General features: G+C 34.7%; 1 protein-coding gene across 7 annotated transcripts in view; it reads right to left on the bottom strand.

Annotated features, from left to right (window-relative positions):
• The window catches only part of LOC136026522 (annexin A7-like), a 216,870-nt gene that overhangs the window by 32,757 nt on the left and 166,308 nt on the right, over nt 1-17,805 (bottom strand). The window contains exons 1-2 of one of the 7 annotated variants that reach the window (XM_065703176.1): nt 16,019-16,244; nt 1,651-1,899 (exon numbers count right to left, since the gene is read on the bottom strand). The exons of 1 other annotated variant lie outside the window; for it this stretch is intronic. In XM_065703176.1, the coding sequence (XP_065559248.1) occupies nt 1,651-1,860 (210 nt within the window). In that variant the 5' untranslated portion in view covers nt 1,861-1,899; nt 16,019-16,244. Of the gene's footprint in view, nt 1-1,650; nt 1,900-5,035; nt 7,151-14,530; nt 14,552-15,906; nt 16,245-17,805 lie in introns of those variants that run through there. 5 more of the 7 variants (XM_065703174.1, XM_065703178.1, XM_065703177.1 and 2 more) reach the window with 5 other exon arrangements.

The following is a 17,805-nucleotide window of genomic DNA, read 5'->3' as shown; positions in this document are numbered from 1 at the left end:
TTGTCAAATCAGTTTTTCTTTCATTGTTGAGACATCCATCAGTGAAAGAACTGGTGTGAAAACTAGCGAAAATGAAAATCGGCGCAAAGACAATGTAAGTCCTGATTCGCTGCAGAAAAAAAATGTAAGACCTGATCGGTTAAAAAAAAAAAACTTGAGGTATTGAGTGAACATGTGGTTCCATTACCATTTGTTTCACTTCTATCCTTATAAGAGAACGTAGTCAAGTCACATTTTTTTTTTAAACTAAAATCATGAAAAGAATTCCAATTTTTATTAGTGGAGAACTGAAGAGACCACAAAGCCTCCATAAGCCTCCATCAAACTTTTTTAGTAAAAATTTAGGCATGTGGCAGCTTACTTGAACCGAATGACGTAACAATTTTCAGTCTACATAACTAGGAGAATAAAGGTGAAACATATCGCCTCCACCCTCTCCTCACCATTTCTTCCTGCAGAAATGCAGACATTTTGTACCTTGTTTCAACATAAATCATGTAGGTACTATTAATTGATATACATGGAGAGCCCAAGGACCAGAGCCCCTCCGATACCCTCCTAAAGAGTCCAAAGACATTACTCGTCTTTTTTTCTTTTGTTGTATGTGGTGTCTGAAGGAGTATAGTGGATTATTTGGATCGTTTTTTTCTTTTTTGCGGGGGGGGGGGGGTCATTACGGTGACTCCAGTAGTAACTCAGCAAAGAATTATGCATATATATATATATATATATATATATATATATATATATATATATATATATATATATATATATATATATATATATATATATATATATATATATATATATATATGTGTGTGTGTGTGTATGTATAAGCTCCTTCCTCCATTCCTATCGGCGAAAGGAAAACCATGCTTGCATGGCCTCATTGTGATACCAGGATTGACCTTTCACGAGTTTACCTAACCAAGACTGTGACTACAAACGGTGCTGTACGATAACCTTAAGTAATGGCCCCCCTTGGGAGAATTGAAGCCTGGTAAACGACATAGCATTGCATTGGATTCTGATTAATAGATAATTCTTCTGGTTTTTGTTTGTTTTGTTGGGCTTTTCGGGGGGCTTAAAACCTCTTCCTAGCTAAGCTATCTATTACAGACTGCCTCTCCATTGCGCTATAATATGTTTTTTTTTTAACAAAAACATTATTTTCTTTTGTATATTTGATTTTAAAACATTTACTACCCTTTTCTTTTTTTGAAGAAATAAAAATTTCTTTTTTTGTCTTTATTTTCTGTATAATTCTAAGTTAAGAGGGGGTTAGAAGATAAAGGCATCCACAGTCCTTTTGTCTTCTATGTGGTTGTTTAGTTTTTGCAAAATGATGTTGCTTTTATTAGTTGTTTTTAGGTATAATAAAGTATATATCTATAAATCTGAAGAAATATTTGACAGTTAGAAGTTTCTTTTAATAACAAATATATTTTCGTAAAAGCTGGTGATTATGAAAAAATTAACAATTTTCTGTTAATCTTAAATAACGTTTTCCCTTCATCTATTCCAGTCGTTGCTCAACCATGTATATATTAGTAGAAAAATATAAGGAATTATATTTCCAAAGAAAAAGTGAGATATACAGTTTGAGATTTTTTGAGTAATTTATAGGTAAAAAGAGCTTGAAAAACTCACATCCATACAAGGAGTGGCTGATGTCTGAAAACTAGGACATTCAGCACTGTCAACATCAACACACCATCCAATTTTGCGACTGATGTTGGACGGTTGATCCATAACTTGATCATAAGAAGGTGGCAAGTCATATTGCACGTCCTCCAGTCTGCTGTCAGATTCAGTGACATCAACATTTAGTTTGCCTTCACTTTCACTCTTTTTATCCATTGTCCACAAGGTTATTTTTGAAACAAGTTCAAAATATTTCTGAAATAATTTCAATTAATTCGAAATAAAGAAAAACTAAGAATAAGGAGTCAACCTCTAAATCTTTTTTTTTTTTTTTTTTTTTGAACAAGTAGAAAAATGACGGAATTTTTTGACATAAGGCAGTACACCTCTTACTGCAGGATACCATTAAACTAGAAATATCTAATTAGCACTTTCGTCATCTATTGCTGATAAATTGCTGTCAGATATTGACAGTTTTTATTTTTATTTTTTGTGGTAACATAAGACTTATTTCAAAAAGTTTATCACTTATTCTAATAAAACCAAATTTGATTATTGCAGTCATATCCGGTAAAAAAAAACAGAAACAATAAACAAACCTTAAACACTAGGTTAGTTAAAAGCAAAATATGAAGACCATTTGGAAAGTAAAGAATGCTTTCGCACAAAAAACTTTTATAATTGCAATGGAAAAAGTAATAATTAGTGTGCATACTATTTTTGATTCTTAGATTGCTTGTCCAGCTAGTTACTACTAAAATCTAAGCACTTGTAATTATGTTTACAGTTGCTAGCAAGCTCTTGGGCCAATCATAAGCAGTTTCTTTAAGTTCATCATCCATCAGTTCTTCAATTCACCAGGCATGAAACCATTAAGGTTTCCAGCCCACAATTTTTTCAACTAGGGATTGAAACTCACTAGGTGCTAAGTCTTGATTGTATGGTGAGTCCTCAAACACTTTTGATAGAAAATACTATGGCATGTCTTTTGTTGATGAGCTGAGTGAGGATATGCATTGTTGTGGAGAGAAATAATACCGAAAATCAGCAATCTGTGCCTTTTGTCTTGGATTGCATAGTAAGGTTGATGTACCATCAGACAGAATGTCACTTCATTTATATATTATATATACATAATTTTTTTCAACAAGTTCAAGTTCCAATTATTTCATAAAAGTGCAGCCTGCCAATTCTAAATTGTGTCTATCCTCTCGAATTTTAGTTAACTAGTTACAAGAGAATGCTGGTCCTAGCCTATTTTCCCAACATACATATTTTTCCATCCATGAAAAAATAGCAGGGGTGGGGGAAAGTGCTCACCCTAGTGATAAAGCTCACATTAGCCTATAATATCCTTTATCTTCTAAATAACCCTTGTCTGTCATACATAAAATGATCAAACTACAGACCACACAAATAGAATGTCCAAAAAGTTTACTTTAATTAAACTTGACTTTTATTAAATTTTAATTAAATTTACTTAATTAAAATAAATTAAAATGTACTAAAGTTACTCAGATAAATAAAAAAATTAAGTAAAATTAAATTTAATAAAATTATTTAAATACATTAATACAATTTACTTAAATGAGTCAATTTACTTAATTTCAATTAAATGAATGGTAAAAAGAGGGAAGAGGAGAAGGATATTCAATTATTTAATTCCTGAGTTCTGTGGAAGAAAAAAGTTCTTTGGTATATTGCTGTGAAAAATTTTATTTGGTAAGACGAGGATTTTTGTTGAAGTTTAATGGGAAAGACAAGGTTTAGGGAGGGAGGGGTGGCTATGGAGAGGTAAATCTGTCCTGGGGTTATGGATAGAGCTATTGGTAAAATTGAAGGAACTTTTTCATCTCTTTTCCTCAAGGAACGGAGTTGGTTCTCTGAAAAAGGAAGAATAAGGAACTTTATACTTGTTAAAATAGCTCTTAGGTCCATTTACTGGCTTGCATCTATTTTGTCAAACAATTCCTTGAATAATTCGTTAGTTGCTGATTAAATAAAAAAAACTAGTTTTTAACTGAAAGTAAGGAGCGACATTAAAACTTAAAACGAACAGAAATTACTCCGTATATGAAATGGGTTGTCCCCTCCGCAGTCCCACGCTCTTTACGCTAAAGTTTGACTCTTTGCCACAATTCTACTTTTTAAAACAACTAAAACTTTAGCGTAAAGAGCGTGGGACTGCGGAGGGGACAACCCATTTCATATACGGAGTAATTTCTGTTCGTTTTAAGTTTTAATGTCGCTCCTTACTTTCAGTTAAAAAACTAGTTTTTTTTATTTAATTTCTGAACGTTTTTGAATTAATGCATGTTTGATTTTGGCTCTCCGCACATAAATTATTGAAATGAAATTAGTATATTAATTTTTTTTTGGCTAAATGGCTTTCTCTTAGTTTTGATCAGACGATTTTGAGAAATAAGGGGTGGGGAAGGAGGCCTAGCTGCCCTCCAATTTTTCGGTTACTTAAAAAGGCTACTATAACTTTTAATATTCAATGAACGTTTTTATTAGTAAAAAATATACGTAACTTAAGAATTAACTTACGTAACAAACTTTTATATTCTTATATTTTTATTATGTGTACGAGGGGGTTTGTACCCTCGTTAATACCTCGCTCTTTACACTAAATCGTAAGTTTTGTTCCAATTCTTTAAGAATGACCCCTGAATCAAATAGGCCGTTGAATAAATAGTTGAAATCACTAAAAATATTTTAGCATAAAGAGCGAGGTATTTATCTCCTCCTAAATACCTCGCTCTTTATGCAAAAGTATTTTTAGAGCCCTTCATATGCGTAACAATCTCTGTTTGTTTTAAATTTCAATGCTATTCCTTACTTTCATTTGAAAAAACGTTTTCATGTTTATTTTTTCATTGTTTTTTTTATAGTAATGCTAGAAAATCCTGCGCCCTTTTCATTGAATTTTTTTCAACCATGGCATATTTCTCCAAGGAAAGATCCTCCCACATAGCCCCCTCCCTCAACCCTACCCCCAAAACCAAAAAAATCCCCCTGAAAACGTCTGTACACTTCCCAATAACCATTATTATATGTAAACACTGGTTGAAGTTTGTAACTTGCAACCCCTCCCCCAGGGACTGTGGGGGAGTAAGTCATCCCCAAAAACATAGTTATTAAGATTTTCGACTATGCCAAACAAAATGGCTATCTCAAAATTTTGATCCGTTGACTTTGGGAAAAAAATGAGCGTGGGAGGGGGCCTCGATGCCCTCCAATTTTTTTGGTCACTTAAAAAGGGCACTAGAACTTTTCATTTCCGTTAGAATGAACCCTCTTGCAACATTCTAGGACCACTTGGTCGATACGATGACCCCTGGGAAAAAAAAAAACAAAAAAACAAAAAAACAAACAAATAAACACGCACCCGTGATTTGTCTTCTGGCAAAAAATGCAAAATTCCACATTTTTGTAGATAGGAGCTTGAAACTTCTACAGTAGGGTTCTCTGATACGCTGAATCTGATGGTGTCATTTTCGTTAAGATCCTACGACTTTTAGGGGGTGTTTCCCCCTATTTTCCTAAATAAGGCAAATTTTCTCAGGCTCGTAACTTTTGATGGCTAAGACTAAACTTGATGAAACTTATATATTTAAAATCAGCATTAAAATGCGATTCTTTTGATGTAGCTATTTATATCAAAATTCAATTTTTTAGAGTTTTGGTTACTATTGAGCCGGATCGCTCCTTACTACAGTTCGTTACCACGAACTGTTTGATAGGTGCTTCATTGGCAATGTTCACTAGGCAGAAATGAAAATGAGATTGCAATATTGTTTATAAAGCAAATATTTAGCTTTCTTAATCTCCAGTATGTCAGCCTGTTCTTTATGATGTATATCTTTCTTGAATTTAAGTAAACTATAAGTCTGACAATCTCTCTTTAAAGTCAAACAATATTTTAAGACCAGTAACTGGTAAATTGCCTTGAGGTCTAAAAGAAATTGGCTATGATAATGACCACCTCCCTCAAGGGAAATCCATATCCCTTCCCTTATCATAGGTCAAACTCCAGCTATCCAGCTAAGGCCATAAGCCGAAGTCTAAAAAATAATAGTTCTAATGTGTTAACATGATTAACTGGGTTTTAAAACTGGTTAGATGCAGTGCACAATTTCCAAAAATGAAAATTTTGAGAAATTATAAGAAAGATCTTAAAAAAAAATTCAAATCTCAATGACAGCCCCCCTCCCCTCTCTCATAACTACCTATAAGCCTAAAAATATGGACAGATCTTGTCTGGCAATCTTCATTAAAAAAAAGTTTTGGCTTGATGATTTCTACATTAAACCTGTTATTATTTGTACTGTTATTCCTTGTTTGGCAGATAATTGGCTTGAACAACTTCTTTGTAAACGTTAATATTAGAAACTTGTCTCCATTATCACCAAACACCAGCAATCACTTTGTGAATAGCATAGATGATTACCAACAAGAATTTATATCAGTGGGAGGGGCTTGTTTTGAGATAAATGTCTTGATTTTGAGATGGTGAAAAATGTTTTCCTTCATCATTAACTGAACTGAACTCTTTAGGCTACATTTAAATAAATGGGAATAACAAACAAGGAAATCAAGGAGAAAAGCTCCCTCGTGTTGAAGGTTTTTTGACAGGTAGATTTTATCTGTAATCCAGTAGCTTCCAGGAAGAGCTAAAAATTCTGGACACAATGTTTCTGAGAGGTGACCCTGAAAGCAAATATATGACCAAGAAACTGGCACGGCTTTAAATAACAATCTGTTCAATTGTCTCCTCGGAAAGAAACACAGTAATAACAAAAGAGTAGTAACATTCAATCCCCAACTTAATAATCTTTGTCAATGGTTGCTACCACAATAATTTCACCCAATCTTCCCTCCCAATGGGGCCAGATATAGCCCTAGATAATGTACGGGGTAATTGAAAAGTAGGCAGATCGTATATGTAATAGGTTTATATACTGGTTATATATATGATATAGCAATTTTGGATAACATTGTGTGTAGTAATGCAGCATTTTTTGATCTGCCAGTTGATATTAACCAACATCACTGTGCTTACTGGTATGATGAGAACATACACTTAACATAAAGGCAACAGCTACATCAGCCAAATTTCAATGTTTGAAATGATATTTCAAGCTACAGAGATAAATGTCTCAAAAAGCTAAAGAATCAAGTTGTTCCCTTGTTGCAGAACAGTCTAATTCACGTGATCTTTACTTTCTAGAAGATTGGACCCCATTACATTATTGAAAGACCTTTCAGTGATCATTGTGATGAATCATTTCCTGTGAAATATATTGGACAAAGATGCCTAACTGATTGGTTGGCATGTCCACTGGATTTACATCTGATAATTCTTTTTTCATTTCGAGGGTATCCAAGACAAGCTAAATAGTCAAGTGATGGCAATCGAGACGGTTTGAACCGTTATTCCTAAATAAATTAGGGATGCATTTCAAAAATCCCTCTGCAGGCTTGTGCTAAAATAATTGTCTGCCAAATCTTCCAAAAAAAGGCAGATTTCAAAGGTGTGTAAACTATGATTGGAATCAGTTTGTACACCTGCACTGATAAATTTGAAACCCTTTTAATTATTTTTCATAATAAATTTCAAATCGCAATAATAAAGTTGTGTTATATCATATCTCTGCTTGGCAATACAAGGCCCAGGGTTGAATACCTGCTGCAATAAGGTTGGACAACAAGTTAGCTACTCGTCCCTGTAAAACACAAAGCAACTGAACCATCAATTCGACACCCTATTTACCAGCAATGGCTCTGGAAGATTTTTATATTTCAATTATCTATTTTCTTTTCAAAATTTGTTTTCTTTTTGAGGGTATTCAAGACAAGCTAGACATTGAAAACCAAGAATTGCCAATGATTTGGATGATTGATTTAGTGATGTATTTCCAGAATGCATGGGCAGACTTGTGGCAAAATATTTGTCTACCAAATCTTCCAAAAAAGAGGAAGATTTCAAAGCTGTGGAAATTGTGATGAGAATCATTCTCTCCACTTGCACTGATAAATTTGGAAGCTTTTCAGTTATTTTTCATAATAAATTTCAAATTTTACTAATAATGTTTTGCTATGTCATGTCTCTGCTGGCAATACAGGGTCCAGGGTTAAATCCCTGCTGCAGAAAGGTCGGGCAACAAGCTAGCTACTCGTCTCTGTAAATACATTTAGTAACAGAAATGTCAATTTGACACCCTATGCACCAGCAATGGCTCTGGAGGATCTTTATATTTAAATTACTTATTTTCTTTTTGAATTTTCTTTTCTTTTCGAGGGTATCCAGGACAAGCTATATAGTCAAAACCAAGAAGTGCCAGTGTTTCGAAAAACTAAATTAGTGATACATTTTAAGAATGCCTGAAAATACTTGTTGTAAAATCTTCAAAAAAGAGGCAGATTTCAAAAATGTGGATATTGTGATGACAATCATTTTCTACACCTATACTGATAAATTTGAAAATCTTTTAATCATTTTTCACAATAAATTTCAAATTTGATTAATACAGTTGTGTTAGTTCATATAGATCCATACATACAAATATCCAAATACATGTCGGCATTGCTTAACATTTTATTATGAAATTTAAATGAAAGAAAACAGAAAAATTCAACTAGTAGAAACTTTAAACACATTGTAAAGTTAGAATTCCATCATTATATCCATATATATAAAAATAAGTTGTCTGTGGATGTGTGGGTCTGTCTGTCGGGTTACGTCATGTTTGTATGTTGACTGACGTCATGAAGTTAGTTGTCATCATTTTTGCTATGACGGTGACGTCATTAAAGATATTTAAGACATGCGTTCACGCAGAAATCTATTAACGTTTAACTTTAAAATGACTGATGAACTTACAATGGCAATAGCCGAGGAAGATGCTCAAAGAGTCTATGCCAAAAAACTTGCTGCTGATAGAGAAAGTAAGAAAAGAAAGCATGCCGAGGAATCAAAAGAACAGCAAAGAAACAGGCTTGAGGCTGAAAGAGAAAGTAAGAAAAGAAAGCGTGCCGAGGAATCAAAAGAGCAGCAAGGAAACAGGCTTGAGGATGATAGAGAAAGAAAGAACAGAAAGCGTGCCGAGGAACTACCAGAGCAACGCTAAACCAGACTTGCTGCTAAAAGAGAACGTGAAAAAAGAAGGCGTGCCGAGGAACTACCAGAGCAACATGAAACCAGACTTGCTGCTAAAAGGGAAAGTGAAAAAAGAAGGCATGCCGAGGAACTACCAGAGCAACATGAAACCAGACTTGCTGCTAAAAGAGAAAGTGAAAAAAGAAGGCGTGCGGAGGAATCACAAGAACAGCAAGAAATCAGGCTTGCTGCTGATAGAGAAAGTAAGAGAAGAAAGCGTGCCGAGGAATCAGAGCAACCTGAAAGTTATTGCCTGGCATTCAGGTACAGCCCAGTCGATGATTATAGCTTGAGTAGATGTGTTCAAATCGGGACTATGTCTAAAATTTGTCCCTATTGCAAGGCCTTGAAATTCAATGGTGAAACAATGGGAATGTGTTGCGCCTCAGGAAAAGTTAAACTTCCTCTATTGGCTGCACTACCAGAGCCATTGAAGACTTTCCTTACTGGAACTACGTCAGAATCTAAGGGTTTTTTGTCACAAATCAGAAAATATAACTCATGTTTCCAAATGACGTCGTTTGGAGCCCAAATCGAAAATACAGATCAATTTATGTCTACTTTCAAAGTAAAAGGGCAAATTTATCATAGAGCAGGGTCCCTTCTATCATTCTCAGGCGAGAATCATAAATTTTTACAATTGTATTTCATCAGTGATAGAAATTCTGAATTGAATGCACGTTGCGAAATTTCTCCCAACGTTGAAAGGACAATCGTTTCCCAATTGCAACATCTTTTCCACGAAAATAATAATTTAGTGCGTCTGTTCAAAACAGCCATCGATTTGATGCCTACTGATACGCATAAAATCGTTATTTCCGCTGACATAACGCCTCCTGGACAACATGTGCCTAGATACAATGCTCCAACTATCGACGAAGTGGCAATCGTTATGGTCGGTGATCAGTTTTTACCTCGAGATATTATTCTTCATAAGCGAAACGCTCAGTTGTTAAGAATTGCTGAAACTCATCGATGCTACGATGCCCTACAATATCCTATCATTTTTTGGGATGGAGCCGACGGCTATCACTTTAATATTAAATTGATGAATCCAGCCACTAACAAAGAAATGAATAAGAAATGCAGTGCAATTCATTATTATTCCTATAGACTAATGATACGGCAGGATGAAGAAAATTACATTTTAAAATGCCGTCAATTGTTTCACCAATTCGTCGTTGATATGTATGCTAAAATTGAATCAGAACGTTTGCTATATATCCGCCTGAATCAGACCAAGCTCCGCTCTGAACAATACATTCATTTGCGAGATGCAGTTATAAATGATGGTAATACCACAAACGATGGAAGATTAACAATTTTACCTTCGTCATATGCTGGCAGTCCCCGTCATATGCATGAATATGCTCAAGATGCTATTGCGTATGTTCGTCTCTATGGTCGTCCAGATTTATTTATTACATTTACATGTAATCAATCTTGGGACGAGATACTGCAGCTTTTACTTCAAGGACAATCGGCGGTTCATAGACATGATATTACGGCCCGTGTCTTCCGGCAAAAGTTGAAATCACTGATAAACTACATTTTGAAGTGTTTGGGTCAGTGCGATGCTGGATGTACTCAGTGAAATGGCAAAAACGAGGTTTGCCACACGCACATATACTAATCTGGCTACATAAAAAAATTACTTCGAACGAAATTGAAGATGTGATTTCCGCTGAAATACCTGATGAAAATGTCGATAAGGGGTTACATGATATTATTGTAAAAAATATGATACATGGACCTTGCAGTGCACTGAACGAAAATTCACCATGCATGGCCAAAGGAAGGTGCACAAAGCAATATCCTCGACTTTTAGTATCCAACACAATTACTGGCAATGATGGTTACCCACAATATAGAAGAAGATCTACTGAAGATGGCGGTAAAACAGCAATAATAAAGAAGCGTAACGGTACCACCATCGAAGTAGATAACCAGTGGGTTGTTCCATATTCCCAATTATTATCAAAAACATTTAATGCACACATAAACGTTGAATACTGTAACTCCGCAAAGGCAATCAAATACATATGTAAATACGTCAACAAAGGCAGTGACATGGCAGTTTTTGGCTTGCAGCCCGAAATCAAAGATATCGACGAAATCGTACAATATCAGGCTGGAAGATACATAAGCAGTAATGAAGCTGTTTGGCGAATTCTTTCATTTCCGATACATGAACGTAGTCCAGCTGTTGTTCAATTAGCGGTACATTTACAGAATGGTCAACGTGTTTATTTCTTGGAAACCAACGTGCAACAAAGAGCCCTGAATCCACCGGATACAAAGTTAACTGGTTTCTTTTCGCTTTGCAAAAATGATTCTTTTGCAAAAAAAACTGCTGTATACTGAAGTGCCTTTGTATTACACGTGGAATACTAAAAATAAAGTATTTGAACGTCGAAAACAGGGTAAGTCAGTCGACGGCCAGCCTAACATCTTCAAAGATACCACGATAGGAAGACTCTACACTGTTCACCCCAATCAACATTGTACCCGCTCCGACATCCTTTGAGTATTTGAGAACTGTAAACGGTACTATACATGACACTTACCGTAGTGCATGCCAAGCTCTGAATTTATTGGAGAATGACCAACACTGGGATAACTGCATCAATGACGCGTGCGAAACGTCAACTCCAAGTCAAATTCGTGCATTGTTTGGCATCATTTTAACAACTTGCTCTCCATCAGCTCCTACAGAGTTATGGGAAAAATATAAGTCAAAAATGTCCGAAGATATACTCCATCGAAAACAGTTAGAGACGTCAGATATGACTTTTGATTTTACATCAGAAATTTATAACTACACTTTAGTTATTATAGAAGATTTGTGCGTACGTATGGCAAACAAACCTCTTCAGGATTTGGGAATGCCTTCAACTAACCGTATCGCTGCTGTTTCGACATGTGTGGAATTGGATCGTGAACAAAGTTACAGTACGAGTGATCTATCGTCGTATGTACAAAATAACATTTCCAAGTTAAAGTCGGAACAAAGACATTTATGATACGATAATGCATTGTGTCGATAACAACGTTGGAGAAATTTTCTTTTTGGATGCGCCAGGAGGTACTGGTAAAACGTTTGTGATAAAACTGATTCTGGCATCAATCCGATCAAAAAATGATATAGCGTTGGCAATTGCGTCGTCCGGAATAGCCGCAACATTGCTGCCTGGTGGAAGAACTGCTCATTCCGCTTTGAAATTGCCTCTGAATTTGCATTCTACAGAAACTCCCACGTGCAATATTTCCAAATCATCTGGGATGGGCAAAGTATTGCAGCAATGCAAACTTATTATTTGGGATGAGTGCACAATGGCACACAAAAAATCGCTCGAGGCTCTGGATCAATGCTTGAAAGATTTGCGAGGGAAGTCAAAACCCTTTGGCAGCACATTAATATTGCTTGCGGGAGATTTCAGGCAAACATTACCTATAATACCTAGATCAACTCCTGCAGACGAAATGAATGCTTGCCTGAAAAATTCTAATTTATGGGCACACGTAAAAACATTAAAATTAACTACAAATATGCGTGTCCGATTGCAAAACGATGACTCTGGTCAAACATTTTCAGATCAATTGCTGGCAATTGGAAACGGAAAGCTCACAGTAGACTCAATTTCAGGACGTATACAACTACCTGCTGATTTCTGTAATTTAGTGACGTCCAAAAATGAATTGATTGAAAAAGTATTTCCGAATATTCTCAACAATTATAAAAATAATAAATGGCTAAGTGAAAGAGCAATTCTTGCACCCAAAAATATAGACGTCCACGAAATCAACAATATTGTTTTGACCAAATTCGAGACCAGGCAGTCCTTTACAAGTCAGTCGACACAGTTTTGGAACCAAATGAAGTGGTTAATTATCCATCTGAATTTTTAAATTCCGTGGATCTTTCAGGGTTTCCACCACACGTGCTACAACTAAAAATAGGCGTACCAATAATACTTTTAAGAAATATCAACCCACCAAAGCTTTGCAATGGCACGCGACTTGCCGTAAAAAAAAAACAATGGAAAACCTAATAGAGGCCACAATCTTGACAGGGCCTTTTGAGGGTGAGGCTGTTCTTATTCCTCGCATTCCCATGATTCCAACGGATCTGCCTCTTCAATTTAAAAGATTGCAATTCCCAATTCGATTAGCATTTGCAATCACCATTAACAAAGCTCAAGGTATTGTTTTTATATAGTTCTGTAACTACATGAGTTAATGGCTTAGGCATCATCTTGCCCTGTTTAAGGAAGGGTGATGGTAAAATTGTCACTGAAGCAACCATCATTATAGTTGGAAAGAATGTTGACTGGTGAATTTGATGATATTATGTTTTTGGTATTGTAGTGATTCCTTTAGATGTAGTCATAGAATAGACTGTCTTCCAGAATAAACAAATTTTAATCTCCTTCTTGAAGAACCAAAATATCCCCAAGAATCTTTTATATTTAAGAAAATATTTGTATTTTTATGATGTGGGCATGCAACCATTTATCATGGAAATATTTAGATTTAGGTATAAGCCTAGAATTAGGACTGTTGACAAGGAAACATGCTAAGGAAAACAAATCTGACTTCCTAATTTGCCCTATAATAGTATTTTACACATTTTGACTGCAATTGCATTATAATTTACCCCCATCCCTCTAAACTTAAATAATACAGCCCAAATTCATATTTCCCATGCATTTTGTCATTGTGCCACTCTTGTTACAACTCATTCACTCAATTTTGCTTCATTTTACCCCCTCTTGCCTCTCACGGATGATTTCAAAATCTCTCAAACTATATAAGCCTATTCAAATAGTGTGACACTTTTCTTCTTTATTATTTTGCAGCAAATGCAATAATCAATCATCAGGAAGAAAAGAGAGGTGCTATTTAAAAAAAGGTGAATATCTATAGTGAGCTCTATGTTAATATCACTTGTAGGGGGAAGGGGTGAAGCAATGACACATGATAAAATTATTCATGGATTGATGATATATAGACTTATCTATCAACAAATGAACTGACATCATTTTTCATACAATCCTAATAAGGGCTTATGCCAGATTTGCCTCTCACTCACTCATACTACCTTTCTTTGCTTTTTCTACAATTAGTCATGGCTTGATGCCCAAAACTACTCAGTTTCAATTCAAATTATTTGAATTCAAACCAAGTAGTTGTGGGCATTGACCCATGGCTAATTCTCGAAAAAACCCAGACAGATAGTCTGATTGATTGAGAGGCGAATCTGGCATAATCCCTTATTAGGATTGTATGAAAATGATGTCGAACCATTTGTTGATAGATAAGTCTATCTATTATCAATCCATGCATCATTCCTAGGGCAGACCCTAGTAGATAGTCTATCTATCAATGCTGCACTCTTATGATTTAGATGAGTAAGTATTTATGGTTATTTTAAAGTAGCTTTCTAAGTTTTTGGTAGTAAAACTTAGCTTTCTAAGTTTTAGGCAGTAGTTTCTATCTGTAAATAATAAGGAACATGGTGCCGATTTAAGGGTCAAAAATAGAGATTCCAAAGGAAACAATTGGAATCATACACAGTACAAAACTACTACCTAAGTAAAGGTGAATGTGAATACAATGTACTTTTTTTATCAGGATAGAGCATAAAAAGACACATCAGTAAGCATGTTCACATTTTAAAAGTAAAAAATTTAAGTACTCTAATGTAGAATTCATATTATTTACCATCATGTCTTTTGAATTGCTGGAGCCAATTTTATCACACAAAGTTTTTAAAGTAGAATGTTAAGTCAAAGTAGAATTTCTTTTCGAATTTAATTAACTTAGAAGCTATATAAATCAGGATTTAGTAAAGGTACAGGAATCAACACACTTTCCTTCAGTATCATTCTTGCTGTTGACAGAGCTAGCTCCATTCAATGGCAGATCCAGGGGGAGGGCACCCCATGATGTAGTGGTGGATTTGTAGTTAGGACCACTTGCTCTGGTTTGGGATAATAGTTATTTTTTTTTGTAAGAGGTTTTTAATAGTTGACTTTTTAATAAGTTTTTAATTATTAAGATCGTTTCTTTTTTCAAACAAGTTTGAAACAAGGTTTTAGCTACCTTGTGCATTCTCTGTTAGAATTTTTTAATGATGCATACCACCAAAAAGTATTTAATTAAATTTTGGTTTATCAAGGGATTCTGTCTGTATTACCACAAAAGCCAACTGGGAGGCAAAAATCTTCATTTCATAATAACAAGGATGGGAAATTTAAAATCCTAACTTCTTTAGGCAGTAAAAATGATTTTTCAGGATTGTACTCTCACAACAGGTCTGAAAAGCAAAATATTTACTTCTTTTCATTGTCAAAATTTTGTTTTCAAGTCTTGCTATGTCACTGGAGTGAAGAAATTGATATCATTACTTTTTTTGGCTACCTGTTTTGGTTTTTGAATTTACTTTTTTGTGAAGAGGGCTGTTTTTGCAACATTGTTGTTTTTTAGGGGATTTGTATAATGGAAAGTAAATGTATGAGAAGTGCAAAAATTATTAATTTATGTTTTGGATTTTGGTGAGCAAATGGTGGCTTCTTTACTGCCTATTTTAATCAAATTAAAGCTCTGCATTACATGACATATCACCTCCTCTGTTTATCCTAAAACATTAAAATAAAGGCCAAACTTTTTAGAAGTTTAATAAAGGTTTGTATAAGTATATACTTAAGACTAAGCATATAAGTCAAAATACTTCCTTAGATATAGGATTGATCATTTTAGAAGAATAGATTTTTGAAAAACTGTTTATAAAGAAAGGCAAATAATTATGTTTTTTTCTAGCTGGTATAGATGAGTCTCAAAATTGCACATGGGGTTGCACATATTTGTCCATGATATTGGCCTGAAATTGTCAATAAAGATTTTTATACTTATTTTGATACATACCATCTAATTATATATCCAAAATTAGTTGTTTATAAATCAAAATTTTACATGACAATTCTCTTACTTAATGCTAAATCTGAGTCAAATTTAAAATATCTGAAAGTATTAAAAATGACAAACTTTCAAAAATTATGACAATTTATATAACCAACTTAACAATGAAGCAAACATACCCCTTGATGTCTTTTGCTATGTTCTTTACAAATATAATAATTGCTTCTACTACAAATTCAAATTTAAGCACTTTTTGAGGTCTTAAAAATGACAAGTTTTCAATAAAAGTACAAGTTATCTGTCAGTTCCAACAAAATAATACTATGTTTTCCCTGTACTGTTTTCAACAAATAATACTACATTTTCTCAGTGCTGAAATTATTTATAAAATATTTGGATGATCCTTATCAGGATGATGACGAATTTAATCCTCCTTCTCACTGCTTATCAGTGAGTCATCTGAACACAGTGCTCATTTTAAATTTTTCATGAAAACTGCCATCTATTAAAACAAATATAACAGAACAATTTTCAGGATATTCACGAAGACAGACAGTAATTACTACTATTCGGGTTTTTGCGGCGGCAAGCACTTTCGCTTTTCGCAGAGTAAATATGGACGAATTGTGGAATGTGACGTTGGAGACAGTGTTGCCAGATGTAGCATAATTATGTGGAACGTAGCATAATTAGGAACCAAAAGCATCCAAGCATAATCCTCCTTAAGATAGCATAATTGTAGCATAATCTAAGATGATGTAGAACAACTCATAACGTCACATCAATAAAACGAACGCCAAAGATGGTTTATCGAGTTTTTCGACCAAACTAAAGTAAAATTTTCGGCACAGCGACAGACTACAAACCATCTGATATTTTTTTGTTCTGATTTTGTGGTCTATGGCAAAGAAAAGCCCACGCAAGATATTTGAATTTAGACATGGGGTGATTTATTGGATTGAATTGGTGAAGATGATTGTTTGATGAAATTTTGAGATATGTTGATGATAAGACATTTTGTGATATTGATATGTTGATGATATGATTATTATGATATTGATGATATTTGAAATATGTTGATGGTTTGATGTTGTTGTCGTCGGTGGTGAACGGTGAAAGAATTTTGCTGTGCAATTAGGCCTAGCCCTTTCAACCATAGGCAATGATTCATGGTTCAAAAATTGGTTGATATCTACTACACACCGGCCGATACTAGCTAGACACCAAACTATCGCCGAAACTCCAAAAGATTTTGTAAAAAGCTTATGCTGATCAGATATTGTTTTCTAATCTACCAAATGCACTAGGTCACTAGGTATCGTAGTAAACCCATTTCCAAGTCTCATGCCGAGACTCACAGATATTGACTCCCAGTGGCGCAAGCTGCCATATGCTTTTAGTGACTCCGAAAAGATAGATATGAGCAAAATTACTACAGACTTGATGTGGAGAAAAATACGCGAAATGAGACACTTTACCAACGAAAGAGTTTTTTCCAGATCGGGCAGAATTCACCGAGAGGGTGCTCTCTCTACCGCATTCGAACGCAGACTCAAGAAGAATTTTTTCTTGGATCAGTGATGTCAAGACAAAAAAGCGGAATAGGTAGAAGAAAGATAGTATTGAAACCGTGCTGGTCAAAAAATTGCGACTAAGAACAAAAGATACAGTTTGCTACAAACATGTCCCTACAAACAATCAGATCAAGCTCAATAGTTCCGGGAACCTTTATGTAGCCACCCTGCCCCCTGGTCAAGCAGTCGAATCCGAAAGCGAAGATGAAGAAGATCATTGAATACGAACCGCAGTTTTTCTTCTTTTCTTTAATGTATCTGTAGTAAAATTTTGATGATGATGTAAGACACTATGTTTTTCAAATGCCGCCAACCGTTTCGAGAAGAAAGACGACTTGCGAGAAAAGACAAAAACGTAAACCAAATTGTGAACCAAGATCCTTTCCCTGGACATAAATAAAAGCGTTTTTACTTATTTTTTATGCTATTTTACCTTTTCTTTGCCTCCTTTGTTTATACCCCGTTTTTGTTCCCTTAGCGGGCTAAAAATAAATTATTAGGCTA

This window comes from Artemia franciscana, chromosome 4, assembly GCF_032884065.1.
Source record: "Artemia franciscana chromosome 4, ASM3288406v1, whole genome shotgun sequence".
NCBI lineage: Eukaryota > Metazoa > Arthropoda > Branchiopoda > Anostraca > Artemiidae > Artemia > Artemia franciscana.
Note: the sequence above shows the minus strand (reverse complement) of the source record. Positions and strands in the feature narration are given on the sequence as shown.